Raw genomic sequence first — 20,853 nt, 5'->3', positions numbered from 1 at the left:
CCATTGCACAGGGCAGCAGGGAAGAAGGGCTGTGAGCTGCTATCCATTGCTTGAGCACGGGATATGGCCATCCATCTGCAGCCCACAGTATGAAAACCTGAACAAAGATCTTTCAAGAGGAATTACTCCTGCCTTATTCATGGCACAGCAGCTGGTTGTAATGAATTTTAACTGTTTGGCTGCAATCACCCACAATGCACGCAATCAAAAGGCTTATGGCCCTGCTCACTCCTGCAGCAGCCTGGAAACGCTATCTCCAAAAACACAGGACTGGTTTGGAAACCTTGATTTAAGCATTGTTGTTCTGCAATTTTCTGAAGAGGGAAATCAGCTGGTCAGTTGGACAGGGGGATGTGAACGCCACTTCAGCAATCCGTGAATGGGGAATGCAGTTTGGACAGTTCCCTCATTCTTGCTTCATCCGAGCTGAACTCAAAGGCTATGAACAGTGACATTTAGCTGGGGTTACTGGAAATCGAATATTGTTTACTGGATATTGCAGTTGAATTCAGAGCAGCTGTAAGATGTCTTTAAAGAACAAGTCCCAGCTTTAGCATTTGTGTGTCCCTGAGAAAATACTGAGATTTGCTGAACCGATGGCCTCTGCATGTGGTTTTAGGCCAACTGTATGCTCTTGAATGTTTTAGTATGTGCAAGTCACTTGAAGATCTTCATACCCAGCTGTCTGAAAACAGCACACAGACTTCACCAACTAGAAGAAATGAGAAAGATGATTTATCATAAATGAAGAAGCAGGAATCAGCTAAATTTAGAGAGTATCTGAAGAGCAAAGGTGAGACAAAATAAAATGCAATTATTTCCTAGACCCAGGAGAAAAAAAAACCCGAGAAAATGAGATTATGCCAATGCTTTATTTTTACTGGCCCTCTATTGGCAGACTGAATTGCGTTGGGGATGGCTCATTTCTCCTCAGCAACAACAGCAGGTTTTAAATAATGCTTCATATTTCCCAGGTTTAGCAGATGAAGAAAAGTAATTACTTGGGAGGCAAATAGAGCAGATTTGCAAACAGAGGAGAATGTTTTATGGCCAGACTTGCAAAGATTTGGCTCCTGCAGATGCCAGAAGACTCTGCATCTGCTTTAATCAATGTGGATTGGTCTTTGCTCATTATTTCTTTCAGATCCTCATGGTTCTTAAGGCAGTAGTTTTATATTATCCAGGACAATGTGATTGTACAGCTTCACAGCGAGGGCAACTTACCTGCAAATTCGAAGTGCACAGCTTTTGAACCGTAAGAATTTCTGGTTCAGAGAAGTCTGGGGTTTGTGTTTTCTTTGTTTTTGAAATGCCATTGTTCTTTCATGTCTGTATTTAGGACCCATTGGCCTTGAAATGTCATATGTCTGGGCTTGTAAACACTTGGCTTCTACAGACACCAGAATATTCTCTGTTTGCTTTGATCAGGAGAGTCGGATTATTTCTTTGAGATCCCCGTGATTCTTGGGGTGGTAGTTATAGACCATCTACAGCTACATCAACGTTCAGCTTTTCTTCATGCAGAGGGCAACTCACCAGCAGATTGAAGCTGAATGTCTGCTCAGTTTATTAGTAAATGATCAAGAGAAAAAGAAAAGAGCCTGGAAATGGAAATGCTGGGCAGTGCAGTGGTGGGTGTAGAGGCCCCGTGGTGTCACCTTGACTGCTTTAGTTTTCGTGAGGGTTGAATTGGGTTGGAGTGTGATGGGATTGGCTCTCCCTGTATGTGACCCTGCTGTAATGTATCTTCTTTAAGATAAGATCTTCTTTAAACGTAAGAAGCAAGGAGAAAGGGGAGAGGGCAAGCCAGCACTGTATATAGCATCTGTAACGTTTAATTATATGAGACAGGGGTTTTCCAATATGCCTTGCAACACAAAGAACATTCAGCTATCAGCATCACAGTATATATTTTCTAAATCACAACACCCACACATTTCCTTAGCCAAGTAGAAGTTTTCCCTCCATGGCTGCATATCTAAAATTAGCCTGAAGGTCAAATCTGAATAGAAATACCCTTATCATTGAATGTGCTGGGAATGATTGGTGCAGTGGGCTCAATTTTCCCATCGAAAACCTTCATTTACTTTTTTTTAAATAACAGTTGCTTTTACAGTCAAAGAGCTTGGAGAAAGGCAAAATAAGCCCTGCTGTATAAATTCAACATCAATATTCTGCTTTCACTGCAAGACTATTTTTATTGCCAACTATTTTAAATGTAACAAGACGGATATGGTGAAGCCACAGTGTAAAAGATGCAGCAAGAGGCTTCTGAATAGCAAGGCTGAGCACAGGCATGTGAAAGAAAGGCCTTGAAATCTGGAAGATGTTTGTATATGAAGAAAGACACAATGAAGAATTCTAAGTTAAGAAATGCATTGTTGAGAAGAAGTGAATAGTTCAAGTCTAAAAATAGTTTTTTAACCTGCAGTGGTATTATGTGAAGACTAAGTAGCCTATGCTGCATAAATGCAAAAGCACCATCCTGCAAGAAGTGCATTTATCAGCCACAGTGTTTTATTGAGTGCTTTAATAATACAAGTGTACATCAACTGATCCACAGTCAAAAGTGGCAGGTCCCTAAGAAATTTACAAGCACTTTTTTTTTCTTGTTTTTTAAGTAAATCAAAATACATATTAATTTGTTCAATGCAATAGCCTTTTGTGTGGGAAACAGAAGGCTAGTGATAAACACAGTCTTAGTAATGCACAGTGATTCTTGATTTTAAGCTTTTATACAAAACTTGTTCCCAGTAGCATGCACCCACCATTAAAGACTTCAGTACAAAAAAATAACCCTAAACACTACATTTAAGTAGAAACGAGATATAATTCTGAATTTGTTTGTTTTCCCCAAAACCACATGAAAGAAAAAAAACAAAAACCCCACACATTAATACAAAGCTTTCTGATAAAGCTCTATACTATTACAGATCCAACATTCTTTGCACTGATAACCAAAATTCCCTGTCTACATTTGAGGGAAACAACTTTCAAGTTAACAGAACAAAAAAACCCAGAACAAATAAAAATAAAAATAAACCAAAATGAAACAAAAAAAGGAAGTAGGGACAACCTTTTGTCACAAAATGGTTCAAAATTTAATAAAAAATAAGAATGAAGGGAGAGGGCTATTGATGCACTTAGTGAATGTGCTTGCACAGGTCCAGCAAATCCTAGAGGAGGTTCCTATGTGGCGTATCGCTTGGTCCACTGTCTGGCCATTCTGTCATGCTCTGCTCTGTTAGTCATGTACTGAGTGGCAATGCTTCCAACCAGGGGGTCAGCTGAAAAGGAAACACAAACCATCAAATGCATGTCAGCCTTGGGAGGATGGAAAAGCTGTTTTCAGATCCACATTCGTTCAGTTCTCTTAGGTCTAACTGCAAGAACAAGGTGCCTACATACACCAGCCTTGTTTTCAAAGGAGATGAAGGGGAGATGGATGGCAATTAGCTATACATGTCTTGTAAACATCTAACTGAAACGATTTTCTAAAGTTCTACCTCATGAAAAAAATGTTCTGGTAATTTTATTTTGAGCTAAAACTCACCTTCAGGTGATGTAATTAATTTATGGTGTTAGACCCACACAACTATTCACATTTTCACCCAAGAAGAGCATGAGCTCTATTTCTATTATCAGGTTGAATGTTGTTTTGGTTTTTTTTTTTAAATACTTTTAGTTTCAAGGCATAAAGAAATATAAGGAATTAGGGCAGCAAGTGCTATTTTCAAAGCAACAGAAGTTAATTCCAAATCTTGAGACTTGTTATTTAATTCATGGGATCTTTCTGAGTATTCCTATGGCCAGAATGCTGCATGATATGGTCTGGATCTACAAATTACTTCACAAATAATTAATCAAAAACAACCAATCCCCTAAAAAGAACCAATCCAAGACAAGACATTCTCATAAATGACCGTATTTAATCAACATTTTTCTTTTTCACACAACATTTTTCTCTTCTCAATTTAAGCAGACAAAATTTAGTTTCCCCCTTTTTTTGAGGGGGAACTTTATATTTCTTCTGCAACAGTAAATGTTCTGAGATTGTACTGTGCCAAGTCCAGAGGCACTGATACCACACTTTTCTCTGACTTAAGACAGATGAACACAACTTCTTGTGAAAGCCAGGTAATAATCAGCTTTGTTGTTGTCTGAAGATGGTGCCATTGAACAATATGAGCATCAGCTTTCTCAGTGCAGTAATCTGAGTGTGCTGCTTGCACTTTTAACCACTGAAATTCCTGGGACAAGATGTCAGGCCTTCTGTCAAGCAGAGTAAAGCTGGGCTTTTTTGTTTGGTTGATGATAGCAGTTTATGATAGGGGAAACATGTTGGCTTAGCAAAAAATAGTTTGATTGGCTGACTGCCAATCTCACCGAATATTAGTGGGTGATAGCTAATAAAACAAATTCTTTTGTTTTCCATGCACAACCTGCACTTTCAGGGAGAGCCTGTGATTTGAATGTTAAGTTTGCACCTTCTAAATTAGTAAAACAAGTGTGACTGCAGTGTAATAAATCCCTGTAGTCTCTGTCCTGCAAACTCTTCCTGCATGTGCTTACCTTTGTTATCTTAATATATCCAGAGGAGGTCACTGAGGCCTGGGCTTGGTTATTTTTACATGCATGTGTGTAAAAGAAGAATATCTGGTCTAATATAGAGTTTAAAAGTCATAGACTAGAAAGTATATCACCTTTAACTCCACAGCCAGGGAGAAAAACTGTGTAAGGGATTATCTGAGGGATTTTGTCCTGTGCAAAGAGGAGGTTAACAGTCTAAAGGCACTTAAGTAGCAGAAAGTTATTTGTGGCTGAAATGAGGTTTGAGAAGCACTGTAGGGTAAATGGGGAACCTGAGCAATAGGAAAGGGCAACATTTCTCTCCGCAAAAAGATTTCCCTCAACAGCAACAGGGAAACCTTGTCACAGTGTAATGGTAGCTTGGGGATGAGCGTGAGAGCACTGCTGCAAATTCCCACATCCTCCTCGGACACAAGGCCAGTGCAGAGAAACACTTCCACAGACTTGTGGAGAAATGGAAACTAAGAGTTGAACTTGCAAGGTATCTTTGAAGCAAAATTTGAAGCATATCCTGGTTTTCATTCTTGTAGGGGAAGGTGGGGTTAGGCCTCTGAGGCATCTGGCTGGGAAGGGTTGCAGGAATATCACAGCATTATGATCTGGAATGTGCAAGTTCTTATTGAGGTTTAGTGTGTATTTGAAGTGATGCATCTGAGATTTTTATAAAACCTTGTATGAGTCAGTGAACAGTGATGTGCTGTAGTAAAGGTTTATCTAGTTCAAATCTGAAAGTTATTTTTACTGGCAGGATAAATCTGTGAAAGCATGTCTTTCATACTGAGAGTTGTAAACTGATTTCCTTGATATACAGCAAGGATACTGAGGATCACATCATCATCCCCAAACCTGGATGATAATTAGAATGCTTGGTTTCCTAGTGTGGGGTTTCATCTATACCTCCTTTTACTAGCAAGAAAGTATTTCAACAACATACATATTTACAAGGCTCTGGAAAGTACAGGCTCTTCCTGCCAACCTCCTCCCACCATGGGAGAGTGTTTCCTTTCCTTTGGGGTGAGAGAATCAGTGAGAGGAGTTCCTGGTAAGGTGTGGAAATCTGTTCAAGTCCAGTAATGCAAAGAATGGGGCTGTTTATTTATTTGCATGTTCAAGCCTTTGTCTCTGCAGTGTTTTCTTTGGCAGCTGAAAGAGTGGAGATGACTGCCTGAATCTACAAAGCTTTTGTTGTAGGTTCCTACAACGAAATTCCTGCTGAGTGACCTGAGAATCAACTATCAATCATCTCAGGTGCTTCCCCCAAGCCAGTGCCTCCCTCCATTGGTGTCTGGCTGTATGAAGCAGGACTGTGGAAGCTAAGAGAGGTCCTTGCTTGCTGTAGCATGAGCAGGAGCAGCTGCACCCAGAGCCAGCTGCCAAGCAAATGTTACTGAAAGGTACTTTCAGTAATTACAGCAATGGCATTGTTTTGGTGTTTTTTTTTTTTTTTTTTTTTTTTTTTTTTTTTTTTGTTTTTTTTCTCCCCAGTTTGGCTGTATGTTTTATTGGTTATAACAATATTGAATAAAAACAGACAAATCCATGGTCTGGGAAAACCATTTGAGAGCAAGGAATTTATTTCAAGGAATAGAAAAATAGCTACTGACAGTGAAGCTCAGCTATTTCACATCTCTGTCAGAGGGTCTGGAGGTGTGTCACACATAGATGCTTATAAGGACTTTAAAAAGGACACTTCAATAGGTGTTTGAAGAACTGGCATATTTTATTGCTGTGAAGCCATAAAGCCATCAGGAGGCAAAACTGCTTTGTTTGGGAAGCCAGGACAGCTGGCGAGGAGGGAAATTCAAACTTCAGACCAGAGCCACCCAACCAGGGGCTCACTGGCCAATTTGAAGCAGCACGCTGCATTTGTGCTGCAGTATCTAAGGACAGAGTGTGAGCTCCAAAAATGCCATTGGTCTCTCCCTCATCTGTGTGGGCAGCTCCAGCCAGCAGGTCCAAGGAGACACATCTCTCAACACTCCATGAGTCACTAGTCATCACCACTATGTCATTCCCCGTGACAGGCCATAACAGAGATTACAAGATAAATTGAAGCATCCTAATTAAAACAATTAAAAGATTTAACTCTCAACATGCACAAGCCTTTGTCATAGTGCCCAAGTCCTACAAAATACGAAGTATGAGGAAGAAATCCTACAAAACACCAAGTATGAGGAAGAAACAATGGTCCCCATTTACAGCCCTAAGCTATGTAGCACATGGCTGAGCACCACCTGGTGCTCAGCTGGGCTGCACTGTTTAGGGGTTATTGTGAAATATCCATTAGTAAGGCCACATATGTATTTATAAAACAACCACTGCATAAACTATCTAATTAAGAGATGAAAAGGAAAATTGGATCTCAAAAATCATAACAACATTTTTCTTTTGTTTCCATTTCTCACAACCAGAAAACTTTCTTATTTTCCATTTGCATGTGTGGTTTTACTCTTGATGCTAGAAATTTGTTTCTATAACTAGTAAACTGCTCTAGTTTTTACCTTTTTTTTTTTTTTCCCCTTAAAGAAGTAACATGATTCATCAATGAATCAGGGTTAATTTCAGAATTTGACTCTAAACAGGACTGTGTCCAAATGACAACAATTACCAGGGGATAGGAGTATAAAGTTGTGCCAGGAATGTGTTACTGAAACAATTTAGTGAAAGAAATTAAAATAAGCCCACAGTAAATTAATAAAAAATAGCATATCTATGCAACTCCTGGCCTGGTAGGAGAAATGTACTCTTGGATCACCAGATGTCTGGTGGCTGGGTTGAGAGCTGGGACGGCACCCTCTGTGCACAGCTCCTTCCCTGTCCTGTGGGCAGGAATGGGTTTCCCAGCCTTTGGGGTGCTGGTGGCTGTGCCAGCCCGGATGAGGCAGGGTGACCTCTGATCCTGGGTGGCACTGGATCCCCAGAGCAGGTTTGCAGGTGACACTGGCTGTGACAGCCACATGTAGGGCGCATGGGAAGTTGTGCTGTGGTCCACACCCTCAGCTCAGTGGAGGAGCTGCTGCAAGCCTGTGCACCCAGAAATCTTTAATGCCTTATAATTTACTGTTCCTTCCAGTCCCAGACTCTGAACTTCTAAAAACCCATCCTAGGTTGCCTCCATAACCTTTAACTTGTGTAAAGGAAATTTGTTATCCTGCACTCTGATTATTTCCATGCAAAATATTAACACACCAGAAATTACAGGATCAAATTTCACACCAGAGGTCAGCGCATGAGTAATGAAAATATATAAAAAAGGCACCATATTATAGAGGCAAGGACAGAAACTATGTTTCAGCAACGTAGTTTACAAGGAAAATGTCAATCCAAAGAACTAGACTATGAAAAAAATCTTCTGGATGATTTACAGGAAGACTGCAGCTGCTAAATCCCTCCTCACCTCACCATATGTAATCCTCATATTATATAAGAATTCATGAAATTGCCTTGTATTTATGTGGTTCTGAAAGCTGGGTGAGCTGGAGCTTGTCCCTAGCTTAAAAAGGTTGTATGCACTGCTCTACAATACCTTGTCATCTTCTTTTGCAGCCACTTAATATGACTGTATAAGGAAGAACATTTGTGTCTCATGTCTATTGTAAGGCTAATCAAATTTACAGTTCAATTCTAGGGAGTTAATGCTATTGGGGATTTGGATGAGCTGAGGTTTGGTCATTACAAAATTTCAGCTGTGTTTAATGCTAGTTAAACTGCTTTATCATTCAGAAGACAGACTATAATTCTTCTTTAAAAGCTACTTTCCCCCCAAATAAATGAAAATATATTGCAACACTACATTTTTCTCGGCTTGTATTTTTACAGCTATTTCTATGTCAGCAAATAGCAATTTCAGAGCAAAATTCATCTCCTGGGCTTTGCAATGCTCTTTTAAAAATACAGCAAACATACTCTAGTGAAATAAAAAACGGAGATGGTGTGTTTAACAGCTTGATTTCAATGTGCCTTCCCCATCAACCACACAATATGCAATGAAATTCCAATCGGCAATGCCAACATGGTTAAAGAGACACACATCTAGACTTAAAACGTGCATTATGGGTGTTTGTAAGCATTTTATATTTTTTTATGAGCATTTATAAAGTAGAATTTTATTTCCATTGCAGTATTTTGCAGTTTTAATAGAGAACAGCTGATGGAGCCAGTTATTATACCACCACAAGTGGGTTCTCAGAAAGAGTACCTCCAGAGTGGGTTCTCTGGAGTACCTTAATACCTAAAAAACCCCACAGCCCTATAAAAATCTCAGTTTCTTCATACAAATATTTAGGATGTACTTTTTCTCTTGGTCCAGGTTTAGATTCAGCTCTGTATCAGGCTGTGAAGAGTTGGGCTCCAGCTGAAGAGCAAAATTAAAGTCGAAGAATTTCCAAAAGTTAGATATAATTTGAAAGGTCTTATTCCTTCTCCTGAACTAAACAACTCCATGCTCATGGCTGTGAGGGCACCCCAATGAGAGGCTCTACAGAACTACCTGTACTGAAACAGCAGCCAGCAAAACTTAAATATTTCCTATTCTTTGGACAGAATGTGTGACATGAAACAAATAAGTAATTTTCTAGTTATTTTAACTTCACTTACACATTTAGAAGTGTTTTTGGTTTAGGGAATACTACTTCTTTTGTTTCTTTCTTATAGGATGGCCTCTCTCTATCAGATATTATGCTGTATTTATTTTTCAACTAAAAAAATGTGGAGTGCTTGAGCTTTTTTTTTAAGGAAAAGTTGATGTGCTCTTTATGTCATCTACAGGACACCTGCATTGGAGTAATTTTTATACAGCACTACAGGCAGGTCTGGCTACCCCAAAACCAAATCTCCCCAGAATAAAGGTTCATATTTTCAGCAACTACATTTTGTTTGGTGCTTTCATTGCTAATAGCTGTGCAAGACAGAATATATTTCCATATTGGCTTGCGGTGAAAAACAAGATTTCTGAATCCAGTATTTGTTGGTTTGAATATTGTACCAACCTTTAAGACCTAAAATGCAAACTAAAAAAAAAAAAAAAAAACAACCAAAAAAACCAAAAAAACAAACGTAGGACTGGGGCAAGAGCAGAAACTAGTACTATACCAAACACCAGTTCTCTTAACAGCAAATGCCGACAGTTTGATTCACACCAGAGTCACCCTTAAACTGCATTTGAAAAATTATTTAATATATAATTATACTTTCTTATGTTGTTTTCAGTGGTATCCATGTTAGTGTTATAAAAAGACCAGTCAGTGAAAACTGCAAAGGCAGCGTGAGACATGCTATACCAAATATGTCACAGAACAATTTAGTACTCCTGGAGGAAGGGATTAAGAGAAGATGAATTGTTTGTGAGTAATTTTATTTATTGTGTCACTTTGCCTCAGGAAGTTTTCACAGTTAGCCACATATCACCTGTTTCAAACTCAGTGAACTCCTAGAAGACCATGTCAAGGATACTGTGAGTCTTGATGTAGAAAATGAGATATGTGAAATGCATCACAGCATCCTTCAGTGATCTTAGAGCAGCAGTGTTGCTCTCTTTTGCTATCATTAATAATAATGCACAGGGCTAAGTAATTCTTTGGAGGCAGAGACAGGTGAAGTGGCACACAGAGTTACTCCACTAACCCTTCACCTTTGGAAAGAGTGTTGAAGCCCAGGCCCGGGTGAAAAGGAGTGCGGCAGCGCTAATCCATGTTTGTGCAGCAATGAAACGAGCTCGCGGTCGGGAGCCTGATCAACACACGCGCACGGATGGGAACAACAGCATGATTCAGGGCAGAACAAAGGGGGGTGGCAGGGCTCTGAATTGCTTTACACAGCCTACAAGCTGAACTACAATTTATTCCCGACTTTCACAAAATCACGATTTCAGCTATCCGCACAGAACGTATTTAACCATCCGCGGGGCTCTTTGAAAGCAATATAGAAGAATGATTAAAGTGATCGATAAACGCTGTGTTAAAAAAAGAGAACAAATAAAATTAGTTGTTCGAGTAAAGAAAAATGGTTGTCACTAGAGGAGAAAGGAGCAAATTCTAGAAAGATCAGATATGTACTAGGAAAAAAGTAAATGAATGCAATATCAATTTTAGAAATTATAGTTCACAGTAGAAACCATACGATATAACATATAATGAAATGTTCTTATTTCAGAAACTAGTTTTACAGATTTCTCTGCTCACTTCTCAACATTCAATAGAAATATTCTAATATATATAGAAAGAAAGTCAAGTGCTCTTACAGTGGGTGCCTTAGCTTCCCATCTGTAAAGCTGGACTAAAGCTTGCCATCACCCAGGCAAGGTATCTGGATATTTCATAAATGTGGCTGTACACATGTACATGACAAAAAGACTGCAATCCATGACTTGACTCTAAATTTTGAGCTCTGCAGAATTGTCAGAAATACATTTGACCTCTGTTAAGTTTGCACAATGATTGCAGTTACACAAATATTAAGGCATACGTGACTTGATTACAATGTCCAAACTGTTATCTAGAGAAAAAATGTTACCTATTTTGAAAAATAGAGGAGCTCTGCAAATCTAGTTTAGGAAACATCCATTTACTAAAATATCCATTTTGTAAGCATGGAGGGAGAAATTCATTCTTCTCTCTAGACTTGTGTTTGATTGCTCTCAGGCTACCTACCACAGACCTGTGTGAAATATGAGGCTGCCTAAGAAAAAGATGTTTCAGAAATAAGGAGTATTATCTGGCTCAATTTTATTAACGCAGCTCTTAAAGGAAAGTGTTGGCAGTGATTCATCTCTGTATCTTGCCAAGGGAAATCATTCTTGTTTAAAGAGAAAGATTTTTTTTTTTTCAGTCTTCAGTTTTTAGCAGGATTTCTATAAACATTACTGGCTGACTGGGAGTTAGCTGAGGCAATCATGGATCAGTGAGGCACAGAGTACTGATCTTGAAGAGTTGTCTTTAATTAAGGAAGAACATGCACCTATTAGAAGTGCCAGTATGCTGGAACAATTAAAATTCTGAAATAACACACTTCACTTTGATGCTTGGATGCGTCTCAATATTAAAAGCACAGATACATTAGCAATGTGTCTGTTCATAATAACAACCTCAGTTGAGAAGCAGTCATTGCTATTAGGAAAAAAAAATTAATAAAAAGATGCTAGTAACTGTAGAACTTAATTTGAAAGACATTACATGGCATGTGGTTTGATAAAATTTGAAGAAGTTACAGCAATATGCATTTACCTTGAGGAAGATGGCTGTGAGCGGGTAATAAGAAAATCACAGCCTCGGATCTCAACATGTTGTCAAGCAACCAAAATGCTAAGACCCATAATTAAACTGGCTTTTATCCATAGGGTCACAACTGTATTTTCAGAAAAGCACTGTGGATGTGATTTTTTTTTTGTGTGTCTGAAGATTCACTAAGAGAGAGAGATATTTTGTTGGAATGCTCGTGTCTTTGGCATTTCTTCCCTCTAAAGATAATGGAACCAGTTTTCCTCTGGATTTGTCTCTCCTTATTTCCCACTAATCACCTCCAGGCAAAGGACTGACCCACGGGTCTTACACATCCTGAGCAAACAGCTTAACCCCTAAGCAACTGTGGGTAAACTCTGTGACCATGTTTTGTGAGGGGTTAGACGTCCTATAATGACATGTACCAAAGGAGACTGCTCTGCAAGAAAACCACGAGGTCCTATAGGATCTACTTATCACGTGGATTCCCAGAGGACAGGGAGGGGAGAAGGTGTTACTGCATGGTCTGGTCTTTTAGACACTGAGAGTGAGTCCTAAAGCCATCTTCACTCTTAGAAGACTGTTTGAAGGTCAGCAACATCAAAAATCTTCAACTTAAACATACTCATTTTAGGTCAGATGCAGGAGTCATCTGAATCCCTCTCTTGAATCTATCCCTTTATACCTTTATTGCAATTCATCCTTAGAAAATAGAAAAGCCTACATATGCTATGAATGCTGCTTATTTTGGTTTAATCTGATTTTCCCCTTCTCGTCCTATTAAATCTCATTATTAATTTGTCAAATTTAAATCCAAACCTCATTACTAATTTGTCAAATTTAAATCCAAAACTGCTATTAAGAATCCCATAAAAATGTCAAAAGAACACAAGAGGCCTTTATTTACAAAAGGCAGGGTTAGTGAAGAATTTTATCCCTTCTAAAAGCCTACTAAATAAAACTCTTTCATAGCCTAGGGCCTGAAATCCCTTGGCAAGTTAAACATCCATTGGAACAGGAATAGGAACTTAGGTGTGCCTTGCATGAACACACCTCTTACTGTTACCCAATAACACAAAAAACAGTCAGGCCACTCCATTCCCTATCTCTACAGGCAGTGACTGAGGCACCAGCAGGTGAGTGAGAAAAGAACCCCATTTTAGCAACCAACTGGACTAACCACTTCTAGATTAACTTCAGAACACGAATATAATTATGCCTAATTATGGACAGGTTCTAATAGGACTAGAAGGAAAAAAACAGGTTAAACAAAATAAGTAGCACTCATCACATAGCCAAGTTTTACTTCTGCATTAGTTATAATGAAGTTACTTGGCAATACTGAAAAAAGATTCAATTTGTGATATTTTACAGCAATATTTTCTTATTTAGTAACAGTTAAAATAACTTTATTTGGAAATCTTATCTTTCCTGCCTGAAGGGTCACATTGACTCCACTGGCATGCCTGACTAAATGATAATCACTTTGCAAAATGATTTCAGGCATTGGCATAAAGAGTCCTAAGACTGAGCTGTAGAAAAAAGCTATACAAGGTGGAGATGAAAAAGACATGGAAGGTCATTAAGGAATTCCTTTTGCTACTGTAATATTATGTCTTACAGTAAGTTCTACTTTCATGCCACTTTATACAGCCACTTTATCTAATCAATATTATAAAAACCCAAGCAGTGAGGATTCCAGCCTCTGAGAATTTTCTGAAATCTAATTCATCTTGGAGTTCTAAATGCTCCACTTCATAGAAGGGCCTTTTTCTAAGCCTTGTACAGATGGAAAATTCTACAAACAATTTATTAATCAAAGCTCTATTTCTGTATCCCACATGAATAGGAAATCTTACAGTACGACCCATCCTTAAATTTGGGACAATTGCACCATATATTTTGGTATTTAAGTAGCTGTCTACAACTCCATCTAAAGCACCTGAACTTAATTTGCTGTGAAAATAGGGATTCTGAAACACACACCGCATATAATTTGTTTTATTTGTTGCTTTTGATAGATGTGCAAAACTGTAAAAAACAAACAACCATTTCCTCCTCCCCTGCTGAATAATGTAGAAAATTAGCCATGCAAAATACGAGAGACATGTCTTGCAGAGGTGTAAATCATCTCTGAAGGTAGAATCTGAATGACTCAGGAATACTAATTTCTGAAATCCTATGCAAGAAAGTGAGAGACTAAATGATTTAATAGCTAACATATCCGGACTTATAAATTTTGCTTTTCAGGACTGACTCTACATTCTTACTGGGGATCTGTTAGCCAAATGTAGCAGGCTTTCTTTCAGGAGCTTAAAGAATGTGGAGCAGTGTGATTTCTATGGTGAAACAAAAATAATTGTATTTTAGGAACAGGAAGAATCAGTCTTAAAAATAGTTGCGCTAATTAAGGTCCTAATGAGGGTGGTTCTTAGGCAGTTAGAAATGTATAGCAAGAAATTTGATAAATCTGTTCTTGCCTTTATGTTAAAAAAGCTACACAGGGAAAAAGAAAATCAACAAACACACAAAACAACCCCCCACTTAGTAAAATGGAACAAAGTCTAAATGAAAAATCTGGAGTATAAAAGCTCAGCAGGACTGATGCCAGTTTACTCCATCTGAAATCTGAGCTATTTTTAATGGCTGAGAATAATGAACATTAGATTAAATTATTGTGAAATTAGAATGTGATGTCTAAATTTATTGATTTTCTAGTTTTATGTGTTTTCCCTTTAAATATCTACAGTTATATTAGTGAGAAAAATGTATTTAGTAGAATGGGTTAAGCCTGCAAGTGATCTATCTACTACAAACAACAAAAAAAGATTCCAATGTGGTTAAAGACATGTCTACATTGGCAGGCAAAACCTGCATGAAACACAGAAAATACATTTAATGACTTCTAAACATCAGAGTGTATTTTGAAAAGCAGTTTACTTTCTATCTTGGAACTCATTCAAATTAAGCTAGAAATCTGTATTTTATACATGAGAAATAACTAAGAGCTTTATTTAAATACTTCACACTGTTCAACATTTAATGCTGATCACTTATTTTGGTCTTGGTTGACACAAAGATTTACGATGTGTATGCACTAAATTATCTGTCTTCTCTCTGAGGTAATGGGCATAGGAAACATCCACTGGTAGTATTTTAAACTACTCATGTTTATTGGAAAGAAAATGAATTCTAGCCTTTTGTATTTGTAGCATCCATCACTCATGCATTTTCTGAATTACTTCTAATTTAATAATGGTTGAGTCTAAGCTTAAAGAAACTCTGTGCAGAAACTTCTTGAGAAAAAATCAACAACCCTTTAAAAGCCCTGTATGTATATTTATCATATAGCTTTTCTAAGTTTCATGTAATAAAACCCCAAACAACCCAAAAGTCAGGTGTATCTTTTTCCAGCTTTACTTCCATTCTGTGATAAGATTGTATTTTATATGTTCTAGAAATCCTTTCTGAGGAATAATAAAAATGAGGAACAGTTAAATGTTGTGACAAGGCTCTGTTTTCTTATGAGTGCCAGTTACATCCCTTTACATTTACTTCTTATCACAGACATACAAAGCCTCTTTACTGATTTGGATTTCAGTCAATCTCTGATTTAATCAGATGCCATTTAATAAACTGATGGTTGGGTATTATTATGTCTGAAGTTCAATTTTTTTCACATCTACTTAAGCAAAAACAAATTAGGAGCAAAAACATTATTGAAAAGGACAAGAAATCATTAACAGCATAGTCAAACTTTTTCCATTTAAGGAATGGTTGAAATCTAAGGTGATTTCTTCAAGAAGGATAAAAGCACAAAATAGGATGTGCCAGGTAATTTGATAAAGAAGATTAAAAAAAAAAAAAAAAAGTGGTCTTGTTTATCTTTTCCCTGGCAAGAAAGGAACACAAACAAAACCTCACCACATTTAGCAAAAGTTAAAGGGAAGGAGATGCTTCATACACCAAATTGTGAAGAACACACAAAAAGTATAGTGCAGGAATACTAGAAGGTGATTTAGGAAACTCAAAAAAGAATTAGAAAGCTTGGTAGCCATGCACCATTGCAAAGGCTGTACTGCTCATGCTTCAGCACATAATCTGATTGCTAGCTGTGGCTAGGAGGGAATTTCCTCTCCTGTGTATTACTGTGTGAGTAAAGTGCTTTGAGGGATTTTTACACTTTTCTCTGAACCACTGAGGGATGAGCAGTTGCAGGCAATGTAGCTGACTCAATGAGCAGCACTGGTCTTCTGCTAGAGAATAACTGTACTTCTAGTCATTATTCTTTGCAGAGTTCCAGATACATCAGGGAGAAAACCCCAAAAACAACAGGGTAAGTGTGTGTGTGACTGGCATCTGGAGCTATAGCTAATGACTGCATCGTGCCTTGGATACCACAAAATCCAGATTTTATTTTTAAAATGTAATCTCTACCATTCACTTTCTAAATTACATAAACCCACCAATTTTCTTATGTAAATATTTCCAGACACTTTTCAGAGATAAAAAAAAATTAAACAGACTGTAGACTTCTGAAACCATAATGGGGGGTTTAAAACGAAGTATTTCTAAACATTCTTACTTCTATAGTTGTGTTAATCTTTTTAATGATGTCTTGTGAGCTTTGAATAGCCTAAATCTAAACACACTAAAAGCCTCTATGCTCACAAATAATGGTCTTCTACACATAAGGTGTTGTCAAAGTGCAACTGAAAAGAGCAATGATTTAGGCCAACATCAATAGTAATCCTGATCCAAGCCTCCTCCCCCTGCACACATAATTAGGAGATATTCCAAGACATATTTTCCTGAGAACTACGAAAGGGATGACAGTTCACAAATGTTTTTCCTGCTGTTATAATAATCCCCACAGTCATGAGTTCATGTTGAGGGGACTTACTGAACTGATAAGAACAAATCTTGTAACAGTTTCATCAGCTTTTCACGGCAAAGGAAATTAATTCCATTTCAATGCATATCTATAAGCAATTTTCATAATGTGCTGCTGCATTTCTCGCATTTACATCTGTTTAATTTCATGTTTATAGATCATGTCCACAGAGTTTAAGACATATAGGTGTATGTGTCTGCAAATATTTAAAGACCAGATGTACATAGCAAGCCTCTTCCTGGCAGTGCTGAGAGGCTCCTAGTGAGACTTCAGATGTTGAAATCCCATGGGAAGTACTGAAAACCCTGCCAGCTGTCAGCCAGCAGCTTTAGGTGCCTAAATGCCTTTAACATATTGGTACTGTGTGCTCAGCTCAGAATATAAGGAACTGTAAGTGATTCAAACTATAGAATAGAGGTTAGTGTTGTATACACACTACAGCATAACTGGTATGGCACAGTATCTTTTAAAAGGAATGGAAAGAGAAAGCACCAATGAACTACCAAGAATTTGCAAATATCAGCTCTAGATTCTATGATATGATCAGTGCAAATATGTAAATTTACCTATACAGCAGGTTCTGCAGAACAGGGAGGGGAACATGCAATATTTATAGATACAGAAGTACTTTTTTGCAAAAATAACCTCCTCGCAATTGATGGGATCAGTTTGCTCATATTTTTCCCAAGACAACACCACCTTTGACAAAGTCATTCTGCACTCACTGAGAGCACAACAAACTCCATCAGTTTTATGCTGCATTTTCCTTTCATGCTCCCTTAGGACAACTTATTAGGATGGCCTTTATGCCAAACACCCATTTACTCTGCTCCCAGCCCAGCAGCACCAAGGCAACCACACACTGCACCTTGTCTTTGCTAAGCCAGAGCCTCCTGAACGAACTCATTTTTTTGGAGACAACTCACATCAGAGACGTAAAAAGGAACAGAAAAGTTATGTTGCAACTCAGAACAAACCGAAAAACATTACTCCCTGAACTGATTTCTGGCTGCTTTTATTTTCATTTACTCTGTGTTACTTGTTGCTATGCTTGAGTGACATGGCATTCCTGCTTCAGATACAAAGAAAGCATTTTCCATTGTGCTGAAACAGCCCAGAAACCTGCCCACTTCCTGACAGAGTACAGTATACAAACTCTGAAGAAAAGGGAAAAAACAGCTCCAAGCTAAAGAATATAAATAATCTCAGACAACAGAGCAATTTCATTGTTTACATGACCCTCTGCTGCTTACAAAAGGGATACATGGGAAAATGAGATTGTTTTGCTGTATGTCTGATAGTTCTGTGTTGTGACATTGCACCTGGTAGCCTGTGAGTGCCAGGAAAGAATCAAAGTAGCAGGGCTTAGCCAGCCTCATAAAATTGGACAAATTAATGTTGTTTTACCAACTTAAAACTATTTCAAGTCATTTTCCAGAATATTCATCACATTTGACAAATCTACTCAAATATGCATTATTAAAGAGTGTTTATAATTCTAATGAGTATTTATAATGAGTACTTATAATGTTCCTGTCTTCTATATATCTTGACAAAAAGGTTCAAAAAGGAAACAAAATTTCACTAGAAACCACAACAGCATGTACTTGAGCACAGGAAAGCCTAAAAGTCCTTTTTGATAAACTGAACAAAGCTGATAAGATGTTAAATGAGAAAGAAAAAAAAAATCAGATTGGATTCTGAAGCAGTCTCTGATTGTAGCAAAACGTGCAGATTATGGCTTTAAGGAAAAAAATTACAAGAATGAGGAAAATGAGAAGTGGCTGATCCATTGAACTTGCTGTCATCCAGAGTTTATAAATTCACTTCACAACTGGGGGTGAGGGGAAAAGAAGGAATGATAATTGGGAAGTCTAAAAAATTGCAGAAGGAGCACCTGATGTGAACTGGCACTGACAGAAAGCAGCCTCTGTTATGGGGAAGCATCAGACGAGAGGGAACATGGTACATGCTTCCTGCTGGATTGAGATATATGGAGTAATGCAAGGAAACAAAGGTACATCCAGGCTGCTGAGTGGAGAGGAGCATGGACCTGTTCTTCATTACCTAGGGCTGGGTAGCTATTTTAAAGTTTGAACGTGGAAGCCAAATAGCAGAGCTATGATCACAAGTCAGCCAAATTCCCACTCAGAGCCAAATGCTCCAGCATGGAACAGATTTTATTATTACAGCTATGTTACATTTTCCTTTATTAAGCTGCCTTGGATTTATTTTAAACTTTTTTTTTTTTTTTTTTTTGACAGGCTAGTGTTTTCAAGTATCACAGTAATTCTGAAAATACATCTTTTCTATTGATACAGTGGACATCTATTAGTGTATTAAAATGCATGCTGATATGACTGGGGCTTTGCTGGCTGAAGAAGCAGAGCTATTCCTGTGGAACTTGATGCATCGACACACACTGGGTTTTTAAGTGGCAGTGGCAATTCTGGCTCTTGGTGCCCTTGTGCCAGAGATGGTCAGCCCAAAGCAGTGTCAGGAGCATGGAGTGTGTCAGTGGGCATCAAAGTCTGGCAGCCTCACTCCATCTCCTGGTGGGAGATGCATTTTCCTAAGAGGGTTTAAGTTTAAGATACCCCTACTCCCCTTTGTCTGGGGTATGCAGAAGACAGTTCCATGGGTATTGTGTTGTATATTGGGAATCCCAGGTATTCCTGTTAATACCTGTTAATACCTTATGCAAATTTGTAGAGATTGTGGAATTGCTATGAACAGACATTTGGATGAAGATTATGTTTCCAAAATACCAATATAAATTCAAAATGTGGAGATGCTCAAAACTTTCTAGGCAGCAGATCTATCCATGTTGCACTTGGAGGTATGAACCCTGGCTGGAGCAGTTCCAACAGCAGACTTTGGGGATGGCTGCTGAAAGCAAACCTGCCACAGGACAGGGTAGTCGCATTGCAGCAGGACACCAACTTCCCTCCAAGAATGTATACTGCTGTCTGAAAGGGAAATGGACTGAGAAATCACTGATTCTGTTCCCTCCCTTGCATGTTGTCTGACTTAAATCTCCCCACCTACTCGTGTTTTGCAGAGGTTCTGGAAACAGCAGCAATCCCAGAAGCTCTGAAGCAGGGCAAATACCGTTCAAGCTTTTAGGGCTTTTAAGATTATGTTGAAAAGTCACTCTCCAAAGTGCTGTTTTAGAACCCATTGAGGATCAAAGATATGCATTAAATTACGCTATCGAATCCTTTTCTGCAAAAGATGACAGAACTGGGATTTTATACCCTCAGCAACAAGAGTACAGAACCTTGCACACCCTACACCCTTAGGAAAATGATAAGAAAAAAAAAAAAAAGAAAAAAAATAGGAAAAGGAATAATGTAATAACTGAACACAATCTCTAAATTTTCTTAAATACCAGTACCTTCATGCAGGTATATGTAAGGGTGTTAATATCTTTTGGCTCAAAGTTTTGGCAGACCTAAATCATGCTAAACCATGGATAACTTGTAATTGCATCAGAAAAAGAACAATAGCATGTTATCCAAAATTGCCCGTTATACCTACTCTGTGACAAAACCAAGAAGTTTCTGGTGAAAATAAAGGCAAAATACAAGGATGACTCATATGAATAAAGCTTAAAAGCATATCTTGTGTGCCTTACTGAGATACATACAGATCCCCATAACCTTAGGATCTTTGACTTTGCTTATCTATGCTTAGATAAATGTAAATCATTAAAATGAACAGCCACATTACTTCATGTGGGTTAACAAAGTATGAAACCATCTAGTAAATTCATGATTCATGGCAGTACTTGTAAAAAACAGTACATCCATTCTAACTGGGGTACAATATATTTGAAAGCCACAATGTACATTGCAGAGTTTTTTAACATAAGTAGTCTACTTTTCAGATGTGCTGTGCAACTGCAACTACTATAAAAATTGATGGGTCTCACATCAGAGTGATGTAGTGCTACTTGTTCAAAGTAATGTAGTGCTACTCATTTACTCTTATAAGTACATTTATTGTGAGGGCATGCAAGCTTCAGCCTCAAACTGCCTTCACAGCAAACTTTATATGTAACATTAAACAAACTGCCTCACACTTTCTAGTGAGTTTAAAAGGTAACCAGACAAGCATCTTTACACTGATAATAATATGCTGAAGTATCTGAGA

At 38.1% G+C, this 20,853-nt stretch overlaps 1 protein-coding gene across 3 annotated transcripts in view; it reads right to left on the bottom strand.

Moving 5' to 3' along the window:
- Positions 1–2,495: 2,495 nt before the first annotated feature.
- The window catches only part of LOC136361713 (ubiquitin-conjugating enzyme E2 E2), a 201,563-nt gene continuing 183,205 nt past the window's right edge, over positions 2,496–20,853 (bottom strand). For all 3 annotated transcript variants that reach the window (XM_066319828.1, XM_066319836.1, XM_066319819.1), the window contains exon 6: positions 2,496–3,287. In XM_066319828.1, coding sequence (XP_066175925.1) covers positions 3,190–3,287 — 98 coding nt within the window. In that variant the 3' untranslated portion in view covers positions 2,496–3,189. The remainder of the gene's footprint in view (positions 3,288–20,853) is intronic.

The sequence above is a fragment of the Sylvia atricapilla genome, chromosome 1 (genome assembly GCF_009819655.1).
Source record: "Sylvia atricapilla isolate bSylAtr1 chromosome 1, bSylAtr1.pri, whole genome shotgun sequence".
NCBI lineage: Eukaryota > Metazoa > Chordata > Aves > Passeriformes > Sylviidae > Sylvia > Sylvia atricapilla.
The sequence above is the reverse complement of the archived record's forward strand: the minus strand, read 5'-3'. Positions and strand labels throughout refer to the sequence as shown.